Below are 26,802 nucleotides of genomic sequence, written 5' to 3'. Positions count from 1 at the left end.
GACCGGGGCACGAACCCGTGTCCCCCGCATCAGCAGGCGGACTCTCAACCACTGCGCCACCAGGGAAGCCCCTGAATATATCTTTTTGAATTAGAGTTTTCTCTGGATATATGCCCAGGAGTGAGATTGCTGGGTCATATGGCAACTCTATTTTTAGTTTTTTAAGGAGCCTCCACACTGTTTTCCATAATGGTTGCACCAATTTATATTCCCACCAACAGTATAAGAGGGTTCCCTTTTCTCCACACCCTCTCCAGCATTTGTTATTTGTAGACCTTTGATGATGGCCATTCTGACCAGTGTGAGGTGATACCTCATTATAGTTGTGATTTGCATTTTTCTAATAAGTAGCAATGTTGAGCATCTTTTCATGTGCCTATTGGCCATCTGTATGTCTTCTTTGGAGAAATGTCTCTTTAGGTCTTCTGCCCATTTTTAGATTGGGTTGTTTGTTTTTTTGTTGTTGAGTTGTATGAGTTTTTGTATATTTTGGAAATTAAGCTCCTGTTGGTCACATCATTTGCAAATATTCTCTCCCATTCTGTAGGTTGTCTTTTCATTTTGTTTATGGTTTCCTTTGCTGTGCAAAAGCTTATAAGTTTGATTAGGTCCCATTTGCTTATTTTTGCTTTTATTTCTTTTGCCTTGGGAGACTGACTTAAGAAAACATTGGTACGATTTATGTCAGAGAATGTTTTGCCTATATTCTCTTCTAGGAATTTTATGGTGTCATGTCTTATATTTAAGTCTTTAAGGCATTTTGAGTTTATTTTTTGTGTATGGTTTGAGGGTGTGTTCTAACTTCATTGATTTACATTTACATTTACAGCTTTCCCAACACCACTTGCTGAAGAGACTGTCTTTTCTCCATTGTATATTCTTGCCTCCTTTGTCAAAGATTAATTGGCCATAGGTGTGTGAGTTTATTTCTGGGCTCACTCTACTGTTCCACTGATCCATATGTCTGTTATTGTGCCAATATCATGTTGTTTTGATTACAGTAGCTTTGTAGTATTGTCTGATGTCTGGGAGGGTTATGCCTCCAGTTTTGCTGGTTTTCCCCAGAATTGCTTTGGCAATTCTGGGTCTTTTGTGCCTCCAAAAAACTTTTAGGATTCTTTGTTCTAGTTCTTTGAAAAATGTCATGGGTAATTTGATAGGGATCACATTAAATTTATAGACTGTTTTGAGTAGTATGGTCATTTTAACAATATTAATTCTTCAAATCCAAGAACATGGAATATCTTTCCATTTCTTTGTATCATCTTCAATTTCCTTTATCATTGTTTAATAGCTCTCAGCAGATAAGTCTTTCAGCTCCTTGGTCAGGTTTATTCCTAAGTTTGGTTTTGGTTTTGGGCTCTTTTGATGCAATTTTAAAAGGAATTGTTTTTTTTACTTTCTCTTTCTGATATTTCATTGTTAGTATAAAGAAATGCAACAGGTTCCTATATGTTAAACTTGTATCCTGCTACCTTGCTGAAAGCATTTATCAGTTTTAGTAGTTTTTGTGTGGAGTCTCTAGGGTTTTCTATGTATAACATCATGTCATCTGCATATAATGACAATTTTACCTCTTCCCTTCCAGGTTGGATATCTTTTATTTTTCTTGTCTAATTGCTGTGGCTAGGACTCCCAATACTATGTTGAATAGAAGTGGTGAGAGTGGACCTCCTTGTCTCATTCCAGATTTTAGCAGGAAGGCTTTCTCTGTTGAGTATTATGTTGGCTGTGGGTTTGTCATAAATAGATTTTATTATGCTGAGATATGATCCCGCTATACCCACTTTGGTAAGGGTTTTTATCATGAATGGATGCTGTGGGAAACTCTCTTCTTGCTAGGCCACTGAGTTTTTTTCCTTGGGGCTTCTGTCCCATTAGGGAAAAGCTTACCTTAATAATCCACATGCTTCTATTTAAGCAAATATTTACTAATATTGAGCTCTCCCCATTCTTGAACCAAACTCAATATCATCAAGGCCACAACCTCATCAAGGGCAGAAACATGACTGTCCTAAATGATACTTCAGCCTTCAGCTCCCCAGCAACTGGGCAAGTTTGTTTCGACAATAGCAATACAACCACGTGGCTAAGTATTCAAAAGGAACCAAAGGGCAAATGAAGAGAGTAAGCCTCCCTCCCTCCTCTATTCCCCACCACCTCAGAGACAACCATTATTTGTATATTCCTGTGTCTTTGCCAGAGGTGCTGTACCTATATAGAAGCAGGCAAGTGGGGTGTACACATAAACACATCCTTTGCCACAAACAGAAGCATAGCATACACACTGTTTTGGACTTTGGACTTTTTCTTAACCTAATGAATCCTGGGGAATATTTCATATATGTAGACAAATTGACAGATATTCAATGGAGAGCCACTTCATCCCATTTTTAATGGCTGTTAGAATTTGTTGGATGGTCGAGCCATCACATATTTATACATGTATGTAAGTTTTTCTATGGTATTCTTAGAGCATAACTGCTAAATTGAGATTGTGTGCATTTTTAAAATTTTGATTGATACTTTTCAAGTGGTTGTACGAGTTCAGACACTCACCAAAGCAAATAGAAGGGTCTGCCTCCTCCCCTTCTTCCAAGTCTTTGTATTCTCAGTGTCTACATTTCTTTAGAATAGCCTTTCATTTATTGTCGGTCGGTCAACAAATACTAAATAATATAGCAAGTACTGCTCTAGACACTGGGGATGTAAAGTCTAATGGGGCATTGTTCCTGATTTCAGGCACTTACAGCCCAGTGAAGGGGCAAGAACCCCAGTGCCTACAGGGCACTGCTCTCAGTGCTGGGGTGTATGGGTGCAGAGGTGCTATAGGAGCCCAGAAGAGGTGCACCTACATCAAACTAGGCATCAGGGGGCTTCCTGGAAGGGTTAGCATCAGAGCTGAATTTGAGACAAAATTTTAAAGGTTAACCAGAGCAAAGAGAAGAGACCACCTAGTGGGGAGAGTGCAGGTTGTTTTAGGGGAGACATTCTGCACAAGCAAATGGAGACTTGGGGTTCCAAGGAATGGCTGGAATAAGAGGCACAGGTCGGAGAGAGGCGAATGAGGAGATAGAGACATGGGAGGAACCAAGCCACAGAGTTTGCTTCCAGGCCTATGCACCAGGGTTCCTGTTCATTTCCACCGCTGGCTCTGTGGGTTCCCATGGCAACAATCTGCTGCACCCAATTAGTGATAGTCACCAATGTGACCATGAGTGAGCCGTCACTAAAACTGAGAGGAGTGTAATGGAATGGAGCTTGGCCTTCTTCTCCCAGCCTTCAATGCAGAACACTCCCCAGTCAGAGAGGAAGTGGTCTATATCTATAGGGCAGCCCTATAGCCTAGAGCCTTGCTACTCAAACTCTTGTCCTCGGAGCCCCGGCAGGAGCACCACTTGGGAGCCTGTAGACATGCAGATGCTCAGACCCCACTCCAGAACTGCTGCATCAGTATATGCATTTAAATAAGACACCCAGCTGATTTGTGTAGATGTTAGAGTTTGGGAAGTGCTGGCATTGTGTTTAAGGGTTTGGGTTTTGGCATCAGCAGAACTGGATTCAAGAGCCAGCTTTTTAATTGATTTTGGAACCTTAGATAAGTTACTTATCTTCAGTGAGCCTCATTTGCCTCATAAATAAAATGGGAGAATGATAGTAGCTATTTTGATGCTGTTATAATGATTACATGATGTACATGGAAGCACTTACCAAAGCCCCTGACTTTGCTATAAGTTGTCAATAGATATAATCTGATGATCATAGGAGGATCCTTGAGGATGTGGTGTGAGGTCAGAGGTCACCTTCCCCAAAGAGGGTTTATCTGAGCTTCGGGTATTCTGCAATAGAAAGAAATCCAACCAGTTGGGTGCCCAGCTGCCACAAAGCTCTAATCTGAGCAACTGGTAGCTCCACAAATGTATATTTCTTTTCCTTCAGAGAAACAGACTGAAGGAGGGGGTTGGGGGCACTGCTTTCTCTAAAAGCGTCCTACATGCCAAGTTCCTAAATGTTAATGAACCGGACAGCAAACCAATGGGCTGTGGATGAAGGGAACCACGAAGAAGCTTGCCCTGCAGAAGCAAGTCTGCGTGCCTGGATAAAGCTTCCCTGACATCTGCCGCTGACACCTGCAGGCTGGGCCTGCTGCCAATGCCAGAGAGAAGCAGGCCCTTTGCAGAACTTTTTTTTTTTAGTGCACTGCTATATGATTGGGTAGAAATATACTAAATAAGAGTTTTAACAAACAGCCCCCATGGGTTAATCATTGGTGAGGTAGCATGGTGTCCTAGATAGGAGTCAGGCAACAAAGGTTCGAGTGAGTGCCTACAGGCTGCCAAGCACCAGGGACACATCACAGTCTCTGCCCTCATGGCACTTAGAGACTAGAGAGTAATGGACATGCAATACATAATCGTTAAATCATTTTAACTGTGTCACTGTTTGGAAATACCTAATGCATAGCTTGGAGCAAAGCGGTGTGCTGTCAGAGGCCGGAGTCAGGTGGTGTGAAAACTGTCCTAGTTCTGACTCTGATTCAATGTGCAATCTTGGGGAGTTCACTACCCTCCTCCCTGGCACTCAGTTTTAGCATCAGGAAAATAGGGGATTTGGCCTTGATGACCTCCAAGCTTGTTCCCAAGTCTGGGTATCTTTGGTAAGGGTTAAAAGCATCCCATTCATGTACCCCTGCCAAAAAAAAAATGAAATCTACTTTCTGAAAAAGATCCCCATAATCCCCTTTATAATCTCATGGACTCCCTGCTGAGCCCTAAGGATTAGATATATAAGCCCGTCAGTTGTATTTGGGATCCCAGACACTAAAGATGCCAACTGTCAGCAAGTATCAAAGGCCACTTCCTTCTCATGGGAGATCTTGCCTGGCGTGGAGGTTTAAGAGCATGAATTCTAGAGTCGGACTATCTTGAATCAACTTGCTGTGAGACCTTGGGCCAGACACCTAATCTCCCTGAGCAGCAGTTTCCTCGTTTGAAGTGCAGAGGTAACTGGGAGAATAATAGTACTCAACAGATAGTGTGCTGTGGGGGTGCAGTGAGATAATGTATGTACCCAGAACATAAGAAACACTCCACGAAATGGAACTGTCGTTACTATTATCAGAAATTGGCTCAGGGCTTCCCTGGTGGCGCAGTGGTTGAGAGTCCGCCTGCCGATGCAGAGGACACGGGTTCGTGCCCCGGTCCGGGAAGATCCCACATGCCGCGGAGCGGCTGGGCCCGTGAGCCATGGCCGCTGAGCCTGCGCGTCCGGGGCCTGTGCTCCGCAACGGAAGAGGCCACAACAGTGAGAGACCCGCATACCGCAAAAAAAAAAAAAAAAAAGAAATTGGCTCAGAGTTCCGTGAGTGATGTTGGTAAACTGGATGGACCCTGGAATCTGGTTAGAGGAGTACGCACGGGAGCATTCATAAGGGAACATAGCTACTTTACCATGACCACAGAAAGGAAGACCCTAGGTTCACAGTCAAGGGGTCTGACATCAATTCTGGCTTTACAATGACTCCTTGGGTGACACTGGTCAAGTCAGACATCTCTCTGGGTTTCATTTAAGTTGGGGCTAGTTTCATCTCAACTTGGGACTGTGAGAACCCAGTGAGATCACATAACTGACATTGTTGGAAAGGAAGGATTAGCTCCATCACTGTCAGTTCCTGCTATGACAGCTGTACTCAGAGGCAGGGAGGATGGATGGTTCCTGCTCCTTCCTGAGCTTTCTGAAAATAGGGTCACTGTATGGTATGGACGGCCCACCATTACTTATTACAGGGCAAGGAAAGGGAATGCAGACTGGATGCGGTTTTACTCGCACTCTTCCTTTTAATGAAAAGGCTTTTTTCTGGACACTGTCCTCTTAAGATGGTATCAACAAGTTGGAAGTGTAGGCGTAGGCTCTGGGAAAGCCCTCCAGATGAAGGTCAGAACTCTTTACAGTGTGAGCTCCACCCGCAGTCCACTTCCCCGATCAAGCTGTGCTGTTGGAAAAGCCGACTCTCATCCCTCCAGCCATCCAGCACCTCCACGTCAGTCTGGGTTTCCTCCCCTGTGGCTCTCGCCTGTGCCAGCAGTCCCAGGGAGGTGAGAAGCTGACTTCTGGAGTCACTGCACTTGGTAGTCAGAGAAGACAGTCTGAGGACTCTTTCCCCACAGGCTGTTTTTCATCTCAACTTGGGTTCTTGTTTGTAAAACTTGCTAGCTTGTTGGCTCTCGGTCTTCACTCTGCACGAATCAGTCAAGATTCGTCAGCCCATCGTTTCCAATCATTGACTCTCTTCTAAACTTTAATTAACCTGTGAACTCTGAACATTGATCGAAATGGCTTTTTGCGGAATGGCTTTTGTCATATCTATGAAGAGCTAGTGTTTATTGAACTTCGGCTTCAAACAAAGCAATCTTTGGAGTTACAGAAGATACAACTTCATGGAAAAGGCAGTCTCTTGTCTTTCAGGCTCTTGGTTTATCTCTAGAGAGATTAAACATGGACTTAAGAAAATTGAATTTAAAATATAGGTCAATATGTAGTGAATTCTAGAGGGATGGTAGAAGTGGCAACTTCTACAAAGATGTGGAAAAATTGGAAATCCATGAGTCAGATCCAGCCCACAGGTTTTTTAAAAAAGAAAAGAAACAAAACACAGTTCTCACATCGTCTCTACTTTATCTTGAAAAATCCAGAGATTTGGCAAAATGTTCCAGCCCTGGAGCATGTTAGTAGCAGAGCAGTCGCCCCCTTTTAGATGGGGTGGGACTTGCCAGGTCTCACAGCCCCGCATCCCATAGTGTCCTCAACTGTACCTTGGCCAGCTTGCCTCATTCACCTTACCCTGACTCCTGTGCACATTCTGCATTCAGGAGCCTGTTACTGTGGCTCAGAAGACAGAGAACTCACTGTGGGCTGGATCAGATCTCATGGACCCGTGGAGTTTTCATGGTTACTGATGTCTAGGTAGAATTTGGGTAGACAGGAGAGGACTTCAAACAGGGTGTGATCAGAGGCATAGGAGGGGAGTATACCCCCAGGAGGCAGCAAACAGACCACCCGGCCTAGCTGAGGGTCCACAATGCAGAGTGGTGGGAATCAAGAGTGGAAATGCAAATGGGAAAGACTTTAGGTGCCAGACTGAATTGATCGTGTTTACAATGAAGATCTCCCGGAATTTTTTCAAGCTCAAGAATACCTTGAGGGAGGAATTTTTTCAAGCTCAAGAATACCTTGAGGGAAATAGTATTTTTAGGACGATGAATGGGTGATACATATGAAGGGTTTGAAAGAAGAGAGGTGAAAGGCAGCCACCTCACTTTAGAGGCTGATGCAGAAATCCAAGCTGGAGGGCTAGAGGGTCTGCACTTGGCTGGAAACACCAGGAATGAGGGGTAAATGGCGGGGAGACCCTGTGGGGAAAGAACTACCAGAGCCTGTAACTGATGGACATGTGGGGTTGAGGGAAAGGGAGGAACCAAATCACACCCTACAATGACCAGGCCCAGGGAAGGAGGGGAGACGCGCTGGATGCAGGATCGCAGAGGGGGGACTGTATCAGCCTTTCCCAGGCATGAAAGGATCTGCCGGAGGGGGCTTTCCTCCCCAGTCCCTTCAGGAGACTCTGACCCGGGCCTTTCTCTCCCAGGAAAAAGATGTGACTCCGGATAAAAACCTCCTGACCAAGGTACGAGATGCAGCCCTGTGGCTGGAAACCCTGTCAGACGGCAGACCTGCCAAGCCTTCCCTCTCCACCACCTCCTCCACTGCTGACTTCTTCCTGGCCTTAACCATCTGCAACTCCGTCACGGTCTCCACGACCGCAGAGCCCCGTCAGAGGGTAAGGACCGCTGATGGTAAGGTGGGATGGATGAGAGGAGGGCGAGGGGCGAGGGCGGAAGCCCTGCACAGGGGGACAAGATAGTTGGGTCCTAGCCACACTGTCACCATTTCATCACTGTGAGACCTTGAACAGAGCTCTTAGCCTCTCTGGGCCTCAATCTCCTCCTTTTTTAAATAAAATATTAAAAGTTCCATATGAGCTCTCTATATAGATCTCACATTTTTGTGTCTGTCTGTCTGCAGGGTAGATGTTAAAAGTTAATATTTACTGAGCACTTGCTGTGTGCCAGGCTCCATGCCAAACATGTCACCTGCACTATCATTTAATCCTCACAGCCCAGCAGTCCTAGGAGGTATGTCTTTGGATTTAACAAGTGAAGAAACAGTGGCGTGGCTCAGAGAGCTTGAGGAACTTAAGGAAGGACGTATGGTGAATACACGGCAGAACGATCTGTACGATTCTGTAATAATATCATGGTATAGTGGTATCTGCTTTTTAATGGAGGGTTAAAAAAAAATTAACACCATGTGTGAAGTTCTGCCAGTTTGGAGATAACGCACCTGGATGGCCACTCATAGGACGTTATACTCTGAATTATTTTTCAGTACAGAAGATAGGTTTACCTTCGATTATCCACATATTCTCACCCAAGCTCCCTTGTAAGTGAAAAATAAGAATAACTGGGTGTTACAACATGTGGCCACAAAAATCAAGAAGAAGAGCGTTCATCCAGGCACCAAACCAGAGCCCCCATTATTACACCCAGATTCTAAACTACCCTGAAAAGTCGGCAAGTAATCAGAAGTCTTCAGGGAGTTTGGGGAACGCAGGAAGCATTATTTGAGCAATTCTCCCTATTTTCAAGGGAGAAAGCAGTACCATTTGGGGAAGGACAGCATCCAGTTCTCAATTTGCACATCAGTGGGGAGGCTTTAGCTGGCAGGTAGCTCAAGAGCCCAATCCCTGGAGTCAGACAGACCCAGACTTGAGACCCAGCTCTGCTATCTACACACCGGGTGATCACAGCCAGTTTAACCTCTTTATGCCTCAGTTGCCTCATCCAGAAATTGGGATAATGATAGGATCCCCTAGCATCGCTGGGAGGATGAAGTGAGATGCTGCGTGCAAAAATAAAGCAGACAAGGCGATGATAAGGGTGCAGGGCATGTGAACCCCTACTGTGAGTCTGGCTTTTGTCTCCTTTGCTTTGCCCATGATCAGAGTGGGATGGTCATAAGATAGAGGAAAATGAGTATCACCAATCCCTAGGAAGTCAGGGCTGGAAGGAAACAAATGGCCTAACTCCCTCATGCTATAGGCAGGTAAACCGAGGCTCACAGAGGGGAGAAGACTTGCCCACCATCACTGAAGGCCCACCTAATTCACTGATTGCAAAATGAGATTCATAAGACAGCTTGATAGTTTTCCCAACCTGGAGAGTCATGGTCTCCTTCCCTCCTCTACCACAAGGTCACAGGGCCACCCTCGACCAAGGCTCTGGTGACATCCCTGGAGAAGATTCAGCAGCTGTTCCGCAGGTTGAAGCTTTCGAGCCTCAGCCAGTCATTCTCGACCACGGCACCCTCCGACGTGGACCTGGGGGAGAGTTTGGGGGCCAACATGCCCACCACGGACTCGGAAGAGAGAGACGACGCGTCTGTGAGCAGTGGCGGCTACTCCACCGACGGCGGCTACAGGAGCAGCACATGGGAGCAGGGTGACATCCTGGGGGTGGGTCCGGGTGCCTCCCTGGAGGAGGTGCTGCAGGACCCGGCCCTCAGCCTGGCCGGCCCCGAAGTCTGTTACGAGGCCGAGAGCCCTGATGAGGCTGCCCTGGTGCACGCTGCCCGTGCCTACAGCTTCACGCTGGTGTCCCGGACGCCCAAGCAGGTGACCGTGCGCTTGCCCCAGGGCACCTGCCTCACCTTCGATGTCCTCTGCACCCTGGAGTTTGACTCTGTCAGGAAGAGGATGTCCGTGGTCGTGAGGCACCCGCTGACCGGTGAGATCATCGTCTACACCAAGGGTGCCGACTGCGTTATCATGGACCTGCTGGAAGACCCAGCCTGTGGTGAGTCCACCCCACCGGGTTCCAAGAAGAGAGGGCTTATTTAACAGGCGGCGTGGATGGTAACCAGGGGCTCAGGTTATAGTGTCACTCAGTCCGGCAGGTCCCAACTGGAACACAAACCCTCAAGATGCTCTCCACAAAGCAGCTTGCTTTACACGTCTCCACGACCTGGAGAATTACAGAGCTCATTATGAACTTATTAAAGGCTTTGTTTGGGCAGTCTTGTCATAGAGGAACTTCTTTAACTTTATTTATCCCAGTTTCTAGTTTTCCAAACTCATTTAAAGATGGACTCTCCATACACAATTTTTTTTTCACCAGGACACCCATTAACATACCCTAGAACACACTGTGGTCCTAACTCTTAGTTTTGGAGAGAAGCCAACTGAACCCAAAGAGGGAAGTGACTTAAAACAAGTGGCCCCAGCTAACTAGTGGTAAATCCTATGTGGAGGTATCCTGAATCCCAGTTCAGGGCTCTTTCCATGCTGCCAGAATTCTGCATCAGGCTCGGTTCACTCTGGGAAGCCTCGGGTGGTCCTCTTTATCATCCCTTTCCCCAGCCTCCCCCAAACAGATTTTCATAAACTTGCTCCAAGCCAGAAAAATGTTCCAAAGTCCCTACATATCAGTGTCCAATTTTGGAACAGCATGAATTAGTGTGCAGCCGCTTCCTGATTGCTAGCAAGGAGAAGACAGTTATGGGGCTGTGATTCTCCCAGGGTAGTAGATTCTAGCCAAGCTTTAGAATTGCCCAGGCAGCCCTGTGCCTCCTGAATTATCGGCTATGGATGAGAGACAAGAGGATCATGGGGGTTGATGAGTGTTTTGAATGGGAAGGGAGCTAATTAAGTCTCTTCATCCCCAGACTCTGGCAGACAAGTGAATTCAGTGTTTCCGAGTCAAGGGTGCCACGGCATTCTATCCCCGGGCAACAGCCTTCCACACTGCCCTGGAGATGTTTCTTTCTCCGTTCCTCACCTGATTCCGAAATGGATTACCGATGCCTCCGATAAAAAATACATAGACAGTGTTACTATAAGATTTGTGAAGCAAAGATTTCAAAAGGAGGGGGAAAAATAACCTCAGGGTTTAATATATTTCCAGTGTTTGAACATTCAATTTGACCCTGAGGTTCCTGGTAGCCTGAGCAAAAATGTAAACTCAAGGGCACACAGGTAGAAGGCAAAAGGTGTGTAAACTCGGGAGCTGATGTCTTTTAAAATAAAATATTGTAGATAGTGCTCAAAAAGATAAAGTACAAAGACTGTCGTTAAGGTACCAGGAAACCAGTAGCATCTGAAAAATGAGAAAATAATCTTTGAAGGGATTTTTATGCTGCATAAAAGCAGCCTTAGAATAGTATCATGGAGAAAGTGAGAGCTTTGTTGAACTTCCTTATACTTACCTTACTGTTAAGAATTGTACTTTTAATTTTGCATTATATGGAGGGATGGACAAAGTGCACAAAATCTGTTTACCGCTTAGGGCTTCTAAAGATCTTAATCCAGCCCTGGTAAAGAAGGATTCAGAAGCCTTTTCCAAGCTCACATTTACAAAGTGCTGCTACTGATTAGTGATGTCTGTAACATCTTAGATAAAGGAAGCGGTGATTGCATCAATCCTGCCCCACAACCACCAGCCCAGGCTGAGAAATTCTTTTTTCTCTGATAGATCAAAGTACTGGAATTTCAAAAGAAAAAGATAAATTTCTTCTAAGAGAATCGTATTACGTAGGACTTCAAAAGGGGGACTTGGAGCAACACAATGAAATAATTTTCACACTAGATTTATAGGAATCCAAAAAAATACTTTTTCTAAGCCTAACTCAGCAAACCCAGTATGGTGAGGAACTTAGTAATGAGATTCAGGTCTGTAGCCACCTGGAAGCAACTTGCTATAAGGACTAAAGTAGATGACGGAGAAGGTGATGGATAGTATGTCTGAGACTTAGCAAACTGGTCATCCAGGGCTAAACTGGCCACATGGAAAACTCCTTAGGTAACAAGAAACACTCAGACTTCTAGTCCCGATTCAGCAGGCCTTCAACCTGACCTGCGAATCTCTATTATTGGTTTAAGTTCCCTGGTGGTTCTGATGCAAACAGATGTTTGGGTTATCCATGCTTTTTTTTTTTTTTTTTTTTTTGCCTCACAGCATGCAGGATCTTAGTTCCCTGACCAGAGATCAAACCCATGCCCCCTGCAGTAGAAGCACATTGTCCTAACCACTGGACCGCCAGGGAATTCCTGCAAACAGGCATTTGGGAACAATACCTGGAACCACCTACCTTCCCTAAATAGTACTTCTCTCAGCCAGACGTTGGATGATCAGATATAGAGAGCAGACGATTTAAGGACCCGTGGAGTTATCGCCTTCCAGGGCAGCCTGGGAGAGCTGTTCCATGTTTATGGGGGGCGGGGGTATGAGGGAATTCCTCCTCTAAAGATGCCTGAGTGTTAGGAACGGGATCCCTAAGCAATTGCCCACGACCTCATGGGGGATAATGACTATTTGACAGCGACTGACGCTGATGTGGAAAAGAAGGTGAGGAAAATCCAAGCCCAGACCCAGAGGCATCTAGACTTGTATGCGAGAGACGGCCTTCGAACACTGTGCATCGCCAAGAAGGTGAGAACAAATTCCACGCTTAGTGGCTGAAAGGCCTCGACCCTGCTTCTGTCTTTTCTATTTCTTTTTTAGAAGATCCTCAATGTTGGTTGTTTTAATATTTTCAAAATTAGCTATCCTGACCACAGAGACCCATGACTTTGACAATTTTGCTGGGACAAAAATCTGAGTGGCAAGGTTCCTTATTAGTGTGGCTTTGTGGTTCCTTGCTTTCCATTGTCTATGTAACTGATGACCTATAACGCATAAATTTTTAATGTTATAATTTTGCCTTCAAATATCCTTTGAACATTTGCATTATTTGACTAGATTTGGAATTGGGGAGACTTTATGTGATCACATACAAATCTAGATTTCTGGTTTCTCTTGAAAATGCAGAGGATCTGGAAAACTGGATCTCCATTCTTGAATGGCTACAAATAGCTAGAGCCATGGAGCAACTGATCCCTTTGATGAAGGATATATTCTGCTGTGTTCTGGGGTTGGTCATGTTTCCTACCATTCCCGATTGCATTGCCCTTGTCCCAGCTATAGTCAAGTAGATTACTCACCTTATGCCCTTCAGGTCTTTCACTTTGTTGCCCCTACAGGAAAGGAGGCAAAGAGCTATGAATCCCAGAGCTGGGGCATCTAATGAGGCACCTAAAATCAGATAGGGGAGCTATGACGGGCATACATTTCAAGATGGCTAGAAGTGGCTTCTTCTCCATAAACCCCCAGAGCTCTTCATCTCTTTTGTGGGTGCTTAGTGCAGCATTAAGTTTAAGAGCACCCGCTTTAAAGCCAGACCTACCAGGAGACAAGTCCCAATCTCACCACGTATCTGTGGTGTGACCTTGGGCAAGTTTCTTCACCTCTCTGAGTTTGGGGATGTTCTTATCTGTAAAAAGGTGCTAGTGTTCCCTACCTCATATAATTGTCAGGGACATTAACTAAGACAACGCAGGTACAGCACCTGGGACAGTGACCCGCATTACTATTCTATAAATTGTAATTATATCCTTACCACCTTCTATTTTTTATTGACATTATCTATTCCTATTTTGCCTCCTCTGATGAGACTGTTCTTCCTTGAGAGCAAAAGGCCTACCTGTGTCCCCTTGGTTTTCCCTACAGTGCCGTGCACGGAGGGAAAATTCAAGAATAGTTGATGCTCGAAGGAAAGAGTCATTCATTACTATAAGAGACAGTGAGGGGCTTCCCTGGTGGCGCAGCGGTTGAGAGTCCGCCTGCCATTGCAGGGGACACGTGTTCCTGCCCCGGTCCGGGAAGATCCCACATGCCGCGGAGCGGCTGGGCCCGTGAGCCATGGCCGCTGAGCCTGCGCATCCGGAGCCCGTGCTCCGCAACAGGAGAGGCCACAACAGTGAGAGGCCCGTGTACCGCCAAAAAAAAAAAAAAAGAGAGAGAGTGAGGATATAATGCCAACAGAGGGGTCTAAAAGTGCTATGGACTCCAGATATGCCCTCTAGTTGGATTCTTTCAGCTACTGGGCACCCCCAGCAGCTGGTGGAATGGTCTACCAGGCTATGCAAGATCTGGATGCTTCTCACCTTTCCAGCCTCATTGCTGGTCCTCTCCACCTGGCTCTCCATCCTTAAGCCAACTGGTAAGTTCAAGGGACAGAAAGAAAGCCAAGTCCATTGCTATTTCATGGCCTTTGAACTTACCCCTCCCCGTGACAGAAGCCTTCTCGTCATTGGATCTCAGCTGACATGTCACCTTGTCTAAGGGACCTGACGATCCAAATGAAATAACCCTTCTTCCCACAACTATCCCCCTACCCTGTCATACGCCATCATATCACCCTCTTTGTTTTCTGTATGGAACTCCTTGACATGATCCATTCTTTTAAATTATTCACTTGGATCATGTCTCTCACCCTCCACTAGCACATAAGCCCAGGCCTATAGGATTCTTGTCTGTCTCGATCACTGGTATATCTCCGGTGACCAGAGCATCACAGGGGCTCAACAGAAGTTTGATGATAATGGAACACGAAGAACCAATCCTTCATCAATTCAAGACTCAAAAAAAAAAAAAAAAAAATTGAGGGAAAAGCCCCATCTAATTGTACAGTGAAGCTCAAACTGGCCCGTAGGAGGCCCAGCACATGGGCAGGGGGAGGGAGTCACCCAGAGCTGTGAACAAGCCTCTTCTTTTTGCATAGATCTTAAGTGAAGAGGACTTCCAGAGATGGGCCAGTTTCCGGCGTGAGGCTGAGGCATCCCTCAACAACAGAGATGAGCTTCTCATGGAGACAGCACAGCACCTGGAGAATCAACTCATCTTACTCGGTAGGTAAAAATAAGTTATCATTACATTTTAAAAAAGGAATGCTGCAAGCTGGAAAGGGAGTTCTTGGCCTTGATTCTGACACTGCTTCAAATGTGTCTCAATTAGGAACCTCCCTGGGGTGCCCTTCCAGGCATTTGGCACCAATGGGCTGTGCCGATATCCAACCCAGACTCCACACGCAGCTTCCTGAGGATGCCCCAGGAGCATTCCTGCACTCCCTGCTGGATGAAGCCTGGTTGCTTCTCCTCCAGTCGTTCAAGTGTTTATTGAGCACCTACTATGTGCCAAGTAGCATGCTAGGTATCGTGGCTACAACAGGGAACAAGAGCCGCAGACCCTCACCTGAAACTAACACAACACTGTAAATACTATACTCCAATAAAAATTAAAAAACAGCACACACAGACCCTGCCCTCCTGGAGCTCAGAGTGTAGCAAAGACACTTGGATGATTAAACAAGTAACTTCAGCAGAGTGTGATGAGAGGTGGGCTGGAAGATGTACCTGATGGGAGGAAAGCACAAAGGAGAAGGTGGCAACCTACTGTGGAGCCAAGGAGGGTGCAGGACAGCCGGAACTGAGCAGAGAAAAGGAGCTGGTCAAAGGGGGAGGGTGTTCCAGGAGAGGGAAGGGCCCGAATGAAGGCCTGGAGGCAGGAAAGCCTGGGCTGGCTGGGGACTCAGAGGTCTCCTACGGCTGGACCCCAGAGTGCGGGGGAGATCAGCAGGATGCAGGTTATGAAGGGCCGTGTAGATCACAGGCTAAAGGTTTGGAGAGGGGAAGGGGATCAAAGCAGGGACAGATTTGTGTTTTACAAAAATCACTCTGCTGCTGTAAAGACGTATAGAAGTTAGATAGATACTCTCGGGGGAAAGATGGAAAACAACAGCTAAGAGACAGCGTTGGATTTCTGTTGAAGGAAAAGCGTTGCCAAGGGAGAAGGGGGAGGCTTTATTTATCAGACTAATCTCTTCACAGCTCGGGAATAAGATCCCGGAAAGGCGATGCCTGAACAGCGCGCACATACTGGCCACGTGGCAAAAGGCTTCTTTCATCTTGGGAGGCAGTGCTGGCCTGGGGATGAAGGCCACATCTTGGCCCTGTGGTGACCTTGCTGTGTGCCCAGGGACACAGCCCCACACCCCTCTGAGCCTTTGCACCTCCTCTGGCCAAATCACCAAGCTCAGCCAGGCAGGGTTGAAGGGGGAAGACCCAGGGTCGCTGTAAGAAGACGGTAATACCTCTTTATATAAAAAAGGTACCAGCAAGATTTGGTCAGATGGGTGGAAAACAGGGGGACACAGGTTTGCTCCCCACCTCCTTCGGCTTTTCTGTTGCCTGTGTTTGGACTGCAGGGGCCTTTGCTGCCTCACAAGGCCCCCTTGAAAGCTGGCCTCGAGAACCCATTTTAACAGGAAGTAGAGGGTAGCTAGTCCAGACAGCTCCATCTGGCACCCCGGGCCACCCCCGGAATGTCATCCCATTAGGGCACCTGACCCCCTTCACACCCTCTCCCCTGAGGTTTCTTTCGTTTCAGGGGAGCCTTCTGGCCTCAGCTGGTGAGAAATGCCCCTGAGCCGGTAGTGCATGAAAGCGAACACACTTGTCAGGACCCGTGGGCTTCCCTGGCTGAGAAAGGCTCTCACCACCTTCCTGTTTCATTTTCTCTTTCACACAACTAAATGTGTTTTTCCTGCTCTCTCCTTCACCCTGCCTCCCGGTAACACACATCATTTTCAGTCTCACTTTCCAGGCAAACGCTCGGCGGAAAAGATGAGGGTCGGGCATCACTTTTCATGGGTTGGTTTACCTGTGCACTTGGGCCTGAAATACAAAACAGGCACATTTCAGGATAGAGAGATTTGTTTTCTTCCCTCCAGATGGCTTGTGATGGAGAGGACTAGGGCTGGGAAGAGATTTCATCCTGCCACGAAGAAACTGTCATGCCACTAAAAAGCTGCCATGCATTCACACCGAGTCCCACGATATTAAATCAACTTTTCAATATGCATCTAATGTAACCGCTTTGCCAAGCTATTGTCACTCGGGATTATTAAAAGAAATGGCACGCCGGTTCCTGCCCAGAGTGAGATGGGTAGCCATTAGTCTGTGGTCTGAAATGAATCTCAATTTAAATGCAGATTTATTTTTGCTTAATCACTGCGCAGCTATTGGATATTTGGGTATACAGTCATCAAGTTTGGCTCAAAGCTTGAGACCATTCAAAAAATGATGGACTCCGCATGTTTAATGCCCTCCAAGAACGTTATCAAAAACCCAAGTCTCTGTTAATTCTGCGGTGAGCGCTTGCAGAGCAAAGATTCCAGTCTCTCCATATCTTTCCACTCCTGTTGCCGCTACGCCAGTCCAGCCACACCAGCTCTCCTCTGACTGTTAGTCCTGAATCTCATCCTGCTTCCTCCACCCTCCAATCCATTCTCGAGAATGATCTTCTTAAAATTCATAACCGATCCCATCACTCTCCAACTTAACTCCCTTTCATAGCCTTCTTTGCTACCAAATAAATGCCAAATCCCTTCATGCCCTGATAGGCTCTACAGGATCCAGCTCCACCCCTCCCTGCCTGGCCTCGTCTCTCTCCCTGCTCTGCCTGCCTTTCTGTGTCATCTTCTACTCTGACCTCTGGGCCTTCACACATGCTGATCCCTCTGCCTGGAATTCCCCCTCCTTCCCCACCTTTTGGGTTTATCTCCCAGGTCTGAGCTTAAGTGGCCCTTCCTCAGCAAGGCCTTCCCTGACCTTCCAAATGAAGTTCGGGTCTCCTGATACATGTTTGCCCGGCACCCTGGGCTTCTCTCCTCAAACAGCTCGGTTATAAATCCTTACTCAGCAGGCCTTTGAGCACCGAGAGGGTGGGGACCAGCTCTGTCTATTTCACAGCTGTATCCTGGGCATTTAGCACAGCCTAGAACACGAGAGATAAGTTAATAATCATTGCCTGGCTTGATAGGGCTTTGGGGAAATTAAGCAGCTACTTTCTCAACATAAACGTGAGTTCTGCTGTCTCTAATCACTCCAGGAGCCACTGGGATCGAAGACCGGCTGCAAGAAGGAGTTCCAGATACAGTCGCTGCTCTGCAGGAGGCTGGGATCCGGCTCTGGGTCCTGACTGGAGATAAGCAGCCGACGGCAGTCAATATCGCCTATGCCTGCAGACTGTTAGACCAGAAGGACACCGTTTATTCCATTAACACAGAAAGTCAGGTGAGGCCAAAGTAGAGCTCAAATATCCAAGTGCGGAGCAGCTTCTAGGCCAACAGGAGACGGGACTGTGGGTGGGACTTGGGTACACAGGAGACGCACCCCTACCCCCAAATCTTGGAGTTCCGAGGGTCCTAGAAGGCATCCAGCCCAATATCCTCGACCCCATCCCCACATATGGTTGACCAGTCTATTTATATTACATCTAGCAGTACCTAGTAGCAAGTTGTGCCTCTCTCGAGTCTCATCCTTGGCCCAGTCTCCCCATTCTACACGTGAGAAATTGAGGACCACTGGAGCTAAGTCACTTGCCCAGGGCCACCCTGGTAGTTTCTGAGGGACCAAGTCTAAAATGCTCTTCTCAGGCCAGGCCAGTGCTATTTGCATTATACCAGACTGTTTGCTCACAGATCCTCAATTGTTTCTTATACTTTGGATTAACTTATCCATTGAAAAACCCCAATTGAATAGAAATGATTCTGAGTTTAAAATTTCAGCTCCAATTCGTATGTGCAATTTGTTGCCACAGAATAAAACCTGAAGGAAATGACACGTGAGACCAGTATGTTTTGATGGCATGGAGGAGAGAGAGAAAGATAAGCCAAGTTTGAAAACTGTAATTTTCAGCCTGAATAGGTTGTGAGTGGCAGGGAGCAAGCTTTGGAGACAGAGGACTGTATAAAGTCTAAAGAAGCGTAAAGTCATAACACAGTTTTATATTTAGGAGGAAAAAATCTATTTTCACGATGCAAACTGCAGAAAGTAAAGTTCCACTATCTCCTTGGCTGATGAACATGGGAAGTAGGCATTGAGTTGTGTGCTCCTATCAAAGGGAACAGGACTGGATTAGATGTGTGGTTGTAACAAGGAAAGCAGTGGGTTGTGGGGCGGGGGGCACCTGGAGACCTAGAACATACCATGGGGAGAAGGATGGAGAGAGGGAGGAAGATGGAAGATGGAAAGAACAGCGCAGAAAGAGAGGCAGGAAGGATGATGCAATCTCACTCCTTCACTTTTGCCTGGGGCTGAACTGGACCCAGAAGAGACTTTTACAGGTTTCAATTTGGTTTTCATTCCATGAAGAATCCACGTACACAGATTTTTTTAAAGAGGTAGTGAATGCTAATAAAAGTGCCAGAGGCCCTTTAGATGAATTGGGAAAATCACTTACTTTCTTGTCAGGTGAACAGATAATGCCATGATTAGATTAAACCCCAATGAATTTTCAAAATGAAACTATTCTCAGGGAAATCTTGGCGTTAATATGACGCCTAGGAAAGAAAGAAATTTGCAGCTGGCTTGAGTGCTTGATCCCTGTAATAGTGTGGATGTCTGCCTGCCCCACTTGCAATGGAAATTCCATTTGCAATGATCATTTCACTCCAGCAGATTCCAGGAGGAGGATATCAACAAGCCTGTGAGTGCTCCTGAGGGGGATAGAGTGGGCTTCTGTGGGTTCTGTTAAATGCAATGCATTCCTGTAGGAAGCGGAAGATGCCTCTTGATTAATTAGCCAAAGTTCCCAAGGAACTGTGGGCCACGTTCCAAGTTGAGCTCAGTCACTGTCAAGAATTTTAAAGCTGTCCACAACCCTCCAAGATGGTACCTGAATGTTGGACCCTGCCTACACCCCCAGGCCCACTAAACCTGGAAAATTAGGCCTTCTCATCCCCTTGGGAAAGTAGTAGGTGCAGAGATATGTTAAGACAGAAACTGGGGAAACCTATTCTAAATCTCAGACTTATTTAAACCCCAGTTTAATGTAATTACATATTTGGTGGATATTTCCTCCAAGGGTTTTAATCTGCCTGATTCAATATAAATTGATTTAGGGCTATGGTTTCTTTGTTATGTATCTTAAAGCTATAAGCAAGCTATGGGACCTGTTTAGAACTCAGGGTTCTCATCCATAACACGAGAAAATTACTAACCCATCACTGGAAATGTTGATCTGTCAAGGAATTTTAGAAGGGACTATATAGTATTAGATAGGAACTGGTAATAGCAACTATTATTGTTATTATTAACAACATATATTGAAGGCGTAATATGATCCAGATACCATATCTCTCTGAACTTCATTCTTCTCATCTGTAGAATAGGGATTGAAAAGATTTATTTCAGAGGCTATTGGGAGGGTTAAATAAGTTCACATAAGAACAATACTTACTAGCACTGCATTTATATGAGTTAACAAATTACCCCAAAACTTAGCAGCTGAAAACAGTAAACATTTATTATCCCACAGTATGTGTGGGTTATGAGTCCAGGAGCAGCTTAGCTGGGTACCTCTGGTTCAAGGTCTCTCCTGGGGTTGCAGTCAGGCTATCGGTCAGGGATGTGAGCTCATCTAAAGGCTCAACTGGTTGGGTCACTTGGTGATGGAGAGGAGTCCTTCTTGCAAGCTCACGGACATGATTATTGACAGGCTTGGGTTCCTCACCACAGGGGCCCCTCTACCGAGCTGCTTCACAACGTGACAGCTGGTTTTCTCCAGGGTAAGCCATTCAAGAGAGAGAGTGAGAAAGATTGCCAAGATTGGTAGCCACAGTCTTTAGATAAACTGACCTGGGAAGCGACATCCCATCACTTTTGCAGAATTCTCTTCATTAGAAAGGAGTCATTAGTCATAACCACACTCTAGGGTTGGAGGTTACACAGGGAAGGACATGAATACCAGGAGATGGAGATCACTGAGAACCATCTTAGAGGCTGCCTGCCTCAGTACCTGACAGATACTGAATGTTAAATGAATGGTAACGATTATGATTATTACACAGAAAATTTGAAATAAGTAAATTCAGAGATTTTATTTTGAAGCTTATATTTCCAGTGACTTGCTGCAGTCACATGTTGGAGGAATTGACAGCATACCTCATTTTATTGCACTTCATTGCACTTTGAAGATACTGTTTTTTACAAATTGAAGTTTCGTGGCAACCCTGCATTGAACAAGTCTGTTGGCGCCATCTTTCCGAAAGCATTTGATCACTTTGGGTCTCTGTGTCACATTTTGGTAACTCTCGCAGTATTTCAAACTTCTTTATTATTACTGTACTTGTTATGGTGATCTGTGACTAGTGTTCTTTGATGTTTTAGGGTACCACGAACTGCACCCACATAATATAGCGAACCTAACTGATAAATGTTGTCGGTGTTCTGACTGCTCCACGAACAGGTTGCTCCATCTCCCCCCACTCTCCTCAGGCCTCCCTATTCCCTGAGACACAACAATATCAAAATTAGGTCAATTAATAACCCTACAATGGCCTCCAAGTGTTTGAGAGGAAGGGTTGCATATCTCTAGCTTTTAACCAAAAGCTAGAAATTCTAGCTTTAAACCAAAAGCTAGAAATGATTAAGCTTAGTAAAGAAGGCATGTTGAAAGCTGGGACAGACCAAAAGTTAGGTTCTTGTGCCAGTTAGCTAAGCTGCGAACGCAAAGGAAAAATTCTTGAAGGAAATTAAAAGTGCTACTCCGATAAACACATGAATGATAAGAAAGTGAATCAGCCTTACTGCTGATACAGAGAAAGTTCTAGTGGTCTGGATAGAGGATCAAGCCAGCCACAACAGGCCTTTAAGCCAAAGCCTAATCCAGAGCAAGGCCCTAACTCTCTTCAATTCCATGAAGGCTGAGAGAGGTGAGGAAGCTGAAGAAGAAAAGTTTGAAGCTAGCAGAGGTTGGTTCATGAGGTTTGAGGAAAGAAACCATCTTCATCACATAAAAGTACAAGGTGAAGCAGCAAGTACTGATGTAGAAGCTGCAGCAAGTTATCCAGATCTAAGATCATTAATGAAGGTGGCTACACCAAACAACAAATTTTCAATGTAGAGAAAACAGTGTTATATTGGAAGAAGATGCAGTCTAGGACTTTTATGGCTAGAGAGAAGTCAGTGCCCGGCTTCAAAGCTTCAAGGGACAGGCTGACTCTGTTAGGGGCTAATGCAGCTGGTGACTTTAAGTTGAAGCCGATGCTCACTGACCATTATGAAAACCCTAGGACCCTTAAGAATTATGCTAAAATCTACTCTGCCAGTGTTCTATAAAAGGAACAACAAAACCTGGATGACAGCATAACTGTTTACAGCATGGTTTACTGAATATTTTAAGCCCACTGCTGAGACCTACTACTGCTCAGAAAAAAAGATTCCTTTCAAAATATTACTGCTCACTGACAATGCACCTGGTCAACTGAGAGCTCTGATGGAGAGGTACAATGAGATTAATGTTGTTTTCATGCCTGATAGCATGACATCCATTCTACAGCCCATGGATCAAGGAGGAACTTCAACTTTCAAGTCATTATTTAAGAAATATATTCCATAAGGTTATAACTGCCATAGGCAGTGATTCCTCTGCTGGTTGTGGGCAAAATAAATCGAAAACCTATGGAAAGGATTCACCATTCTAGATGCTATTACGAACATTTGTGACTCATGGGAAGAGGACAAAATACCAACACTACCAGGAGTTTAGAAGAAGCTGATTCTAACCCTCATGGATGACTTTGAGGGGTCCAAGTCTTCAGTGCAGGGAGTCACTGCAGATGTGGTGGAAATGGCAAGAGAACTGGAATTAGAAGTGGAGCCTGAAGATGTGACTGAATTGCTGCAATCTCATGATAAAACTTTAATAGTTGAGGCGTTGCTTCTTATGGATGGGCAAAGAAAGTGGTTTCTTGAGATGGAATCTACTCCTGGTGAAGATGCTGTGAAGATTGTTGAAATGACAACAAAGGATTTAGCATATTACATGAATTCAGTTGATAAAGCAGCAGCAGGGTTTGAGAGGATTGACTCCAATTTAGAAAGTTCTACTGTGGGTAAAATGCCACCAAACAGCATTGCAGGCTACAGAGAAATCCTTCATGAAAGGAAGAGTCCATCGATGTGGCACACTTCATTGTTGTCTTACTTTAAGAAATCGCCTCAGCTACCCCAGACTTAGCAACTACTACCACCCAGATCAGTCAGCAGCCACGGACATAGAGGCAAGACCCTCCACCAGGAAAAAGATTACAACTTGCTGAAGGCTCAGATGATAGCACTTTTTAGCCATAAGTATTTTAATTAATATATGTACAGTTTTTTTAGACATAATGTTATTGTATACTTACTAAACATAACTTTTATATGTCCTGGGAAACCAAAAATTTCATGTGACTCACTTTATTGCAATATTCACTTTATTGCAGTGGTCTGGAACCAAACCCACAATATCTCCAAGGTATGCCTGTATATACTGTGTGCCAACCCCAAGTTCCAGAAAGGACTACCTTGATCTCTTTCCCAGAAAAGTGCTTCGGGTATAACCACCTGCTCCTGAACTACTTCCTGTGGCCCCGCTAGGTCCTGTGCACATCCTCTTGCTTGCAGTGCTCAGTTTAGCATCCCCTAAAGGAAGCCTCCAGAATAATGAGCTGCAGTCCTACTCACTCCAGAAGAAATTATTCCAAATATTCTCAGAAGCTTCTCGATCAGGGGTCTCCAAACTTGTCATTTCAGAACAACCTCCACGATTTTTGCCTAAATCCACATATTATCTATACTGTTGTTTATTTAATGATTTCATTTAAATAGACTCACTTTGAACTTTTCAAAACTTATTTTTAGAAGATTTTTCAGCACTAAAGTAAATGAAAAATCATCACCCCTTGCCACAGATATAAGAACACTGCTAAATAAAGACCCCGTGAACAGAACAGTGAAATTAAAATCGATAATACAGCTGACTGCCACCACTTTTCTCTATCTTTATTTAAAAGTGATGTTTAAACAAGTGAAAGAGGTATTAAGGATATCTTTAGATCCAAGATGTGTCTTTATCTTTGATACAATCAAAAGTAATGGAGGAGAATTGATAAGAGGAAATAATTTCTTCACCATGTTTCAAGGTAAACATCAGAAAAACTCAGTAAGACTCACATACATGGTCAGTTTTTTTTGTTTGTTGCGGTACGCAGGCCTCTCACTGTTGTGGCCTCTCCCGTTGCGGAGCACAGGCTCCGGACGCGCAGGCTCAGTGGCCATGGCTCACGGGCCCAGCCGCTCCGCGGCATGTGGGATCCTCCCGGACTAGGGCACAAACCCATGTCCCCTGCATCGGCAGGCGGACTCTCAACCACTGCGCCACCAGGGAAGCCCACATGGTCAGTTTTAACCAGTACGACCAATACATTTATACAAACGGTTAAACACGCAATGTATTTTTTCAGTTAAGAAGCCACAATTCGAGATGACCTTGGGCAAGTTGCTAAGGATTTCACTGTTTCAATTTCCTCATCTCGAAACTAAAGTCAGTAATACTCACCCTACCTACCACACAGGAATGTTCTGAGGAACAAAGGAGAACAGAAATGACTTGTGAGAAATGGAAAGTAGGATACCAGCATGACACATTGTCATCATTTGCCATCATATCAGTATCATTTACTACATTCTATCATCCCTGTAAAAGTCCCCCATCTCGCTGTGCTATCTCCACTCCCATTCCCAAGCTGTCTCTCCTATTTTGGCCATTAATTTGTTTCCAAATTACTATTGCTTTGATGCTGTTTGAAATATTGCAGAGAAATGTCAAAATCAGAGAGTGAAATCCCGGGTCATCTCTATGGGGGTAGAGTTTTATAACTCTTTAACTAAAGGATAATGTGACATTTTTAACCTGTTTCTAATGTTGCTTACTGACACCAAATTCATTATTCTGCTCTTTATAGGAAACCTGTGAATCCATCCTCAACTTGGTATTGGAAGAGGTAAAGCAACTTCATGGACCACAGAAGCCGGACCACAAGCTCTCTGGGTTCTTCCGCCTACCTTCTGTGATGCCACCCCCCGCCTCAGGAGCTGCAGTTCCAGAGGTTGGATTGGTCATCGATGGGAAGACGTTGAATGCCATTTTCCAGGGAAAACTGGAGGAGAAATTTCTGGAGTTGACCCAGTATTGCCGGTCTGTCCTGTGCTGCCGCTCCACCCCACTCCAGAAGAGTATGCTCGTCAAGCTGGTGCGAGACAGGCTAAGAGCCATGACCCTTTCCATAGGTACCCATCATGCGGAGATGTGGGGGGATGCTGGGCAAGCCCACTCTGGACCAGAGGTGAGGGGTCACGTATCACCGTCAGGATGCTCAAGCTGAGGGTCACTGTCTTAGAGGGAGAGAGTTCAAAGTGACAATCAAGATGTGGCAGTCAGCAGGTGAGCAGCAGCTAAGCAGGGTGGGCGAGCAAATCCAAGTTCTCAGGATGAGCAGGTCTGCTAAGGAAAAGTCAGGACTTGGATGGAGGCCAAAGGCAAGAGGGGCCTCAAGTTCAGAATATCCAGGGAGCTCAATATACATTCAGGCCCACTCACTTCTGGGATGCCGACCATGTGCCCTTCAATACTTAACACATGGCACAACACCACGCACCTCAGGTGCCTGTGGACTTGATATTCTGTCGAGTGTTGATGGCTGGTGGGGAGATCTAAAAGGTGAAGCTTGTCCCACGTTTAGTGTTGTATATTCATTTCTCAATGTAAGACTCTACACAAAGCATACCCTCAGCAAACGCTGGCTTGTTGGCTGTTGAAGAATTTCTCATAGGGGATTAAATTTTAGCCATGGTGGAGGCAGAGAAATTAAGGGTCCTTACTTCAAACCTTCCAGGAACAACCAAAGCTGGTTTACAAGAACCTTCACGATCTGGGCTCCGTTATCTCTCCAGCCACCTTCCTCCCCACGGCATTCAGCAGTCCATGTCCCAACCACATGAAGCTGCTTACCATTCTCCAGGAGCCTCGTCCTCTCTCGCTTCCTGACCTTTGCTCAAGCCGTTTCGTCTGTAAAACCTCCTCCAATCCCGCCTAATATTCCTTTACTCCGTGGGCTCCCACAGAGCTCCACAGCACTGTTACGCCTTCAGTGCTGGGCTGCTCAGGGGACCAGAAGTTTCTTGAGTGGAGGGGCAATGTCAGTCTTACTCAGTTCCATCCCATGCCCAGCGCATACCAAGCACATGGTAAACGTTGCTTTTGTGTGAGGACATTCTTACAGATGGTTCAGGTTCTCTTCCTCCTGCAAAGACATGGAAAGAGATTTTCTTTCCTGGCATTTCAAATAAGGGGCCTACTTTACATTGGTGGGTTTTTGTTTTTTTTTTTTCCCTTTTCTCCTGGTCTTCAGGTAAAAGCAGTTCAAAACCAGAAAAAAAAAAAAAAAAAAAAAAAGAGGGAGTGGGCAGAAAGAATAGAGGGAGCAGAGCTTTAGCAACTGCATCCTAATTGTATTCCCTGAATTGTCCTCTTCCAAACTTCAGACACGTTCAAGGCAATAGCCCGGGATTGATTCCCAGAGGTAAGGGACTGGCTTCACTGCCACAGCAGCAGAAACAAAACCAGCAGGGCAAGAAATGGCGGGATTCCACACCTCTGCTTCCACCGCCTTGCTAACAGAAGAGGTTAAAGGGTGGATTTGTTCTGCCATGGGGAAGATGAAAATCACGCACTGCTGTGCTATCAAGGAAAAAAAAATCATCGTTAGAAGAATAACAGCAACTTACACTGACACAATTTTTGAGCTTAATGAATTTTGTTGCCAGATAATTAGGAGAAGGAAATTTTCTCCCCCAAATCCATATTCTCTCTAATATCTCATATAAATTGACTTGCAGATCATTATGAGAACCCACTGGAAAAACAGGTGGCGCCAGGAGAAGGAGAAGGATGAAGCCAGTTCAGTCTACAAATCATGGCCCTCAAG

The 26,802-nt window shown here is 45.5% G+C and overlaps 1 protein-coding gene across 1 annotated transcript in view; it reads left to right on the top strand.

Moving 5' to 3' along the window:
- Positions 1 to 26,802, top strand: part of ATP10B (ATPase phospholipid transporting 10B (putative)) — a 223,478-nt gene that overhangs the window by 166,969 nt on the left and 29,707 nt on the right. The window contains exons 11-16 of the mRNA XM_029216255.1: positions 7,646 to 7,837; positions 9,311 to 9,911; positions 12,433 to 12,542; positions 14,713 to 14,839; positions 17,880 to 18,064; positions 24,781 to 25,105. Coding sequence (XP_029072088.1) covers positions 7,646 to 7,837; positions 9,311 to 9,911; positions 12,433 to 12,542; positions 14,713 to 14,839; positions 17,880 to 18,064; positions 24,781 to 25,105 — 1,540 coding nt within the window. The remainder of the gene's footprint in view (positions 1 to 7,645; positions 7,838 to 9,310; positions 9,912 to 12,432; positions 12,543 to 14,712; positions 14,840 to 17,879; positions 18,065 to 24,780; positions 25,106 to 26,802) is intronic.

This window comes from Monodon monoceros, unplaced genomic scaffold, assembly GCF_005190385.1.
Source record: "Monodon monoceros isolate NGI ecotype Baffin Bay Population unplaced genomic scaffold, NGI_Narwhal_1 Super_Scaffold_12, whole genome shotgun sequence".
Classification (NCBI taxonomy): Eukaryota; Metazoa; Chordata; class Mammalia; order Artiodactyla; family Monodontidae; genus Monodon; species Monodon monoceros.
The sequence above is the reverse complement of the archived record's forward strand: the minus strand, read 5'-3'. Positions and strand labels throughout refer to the sequence as shown.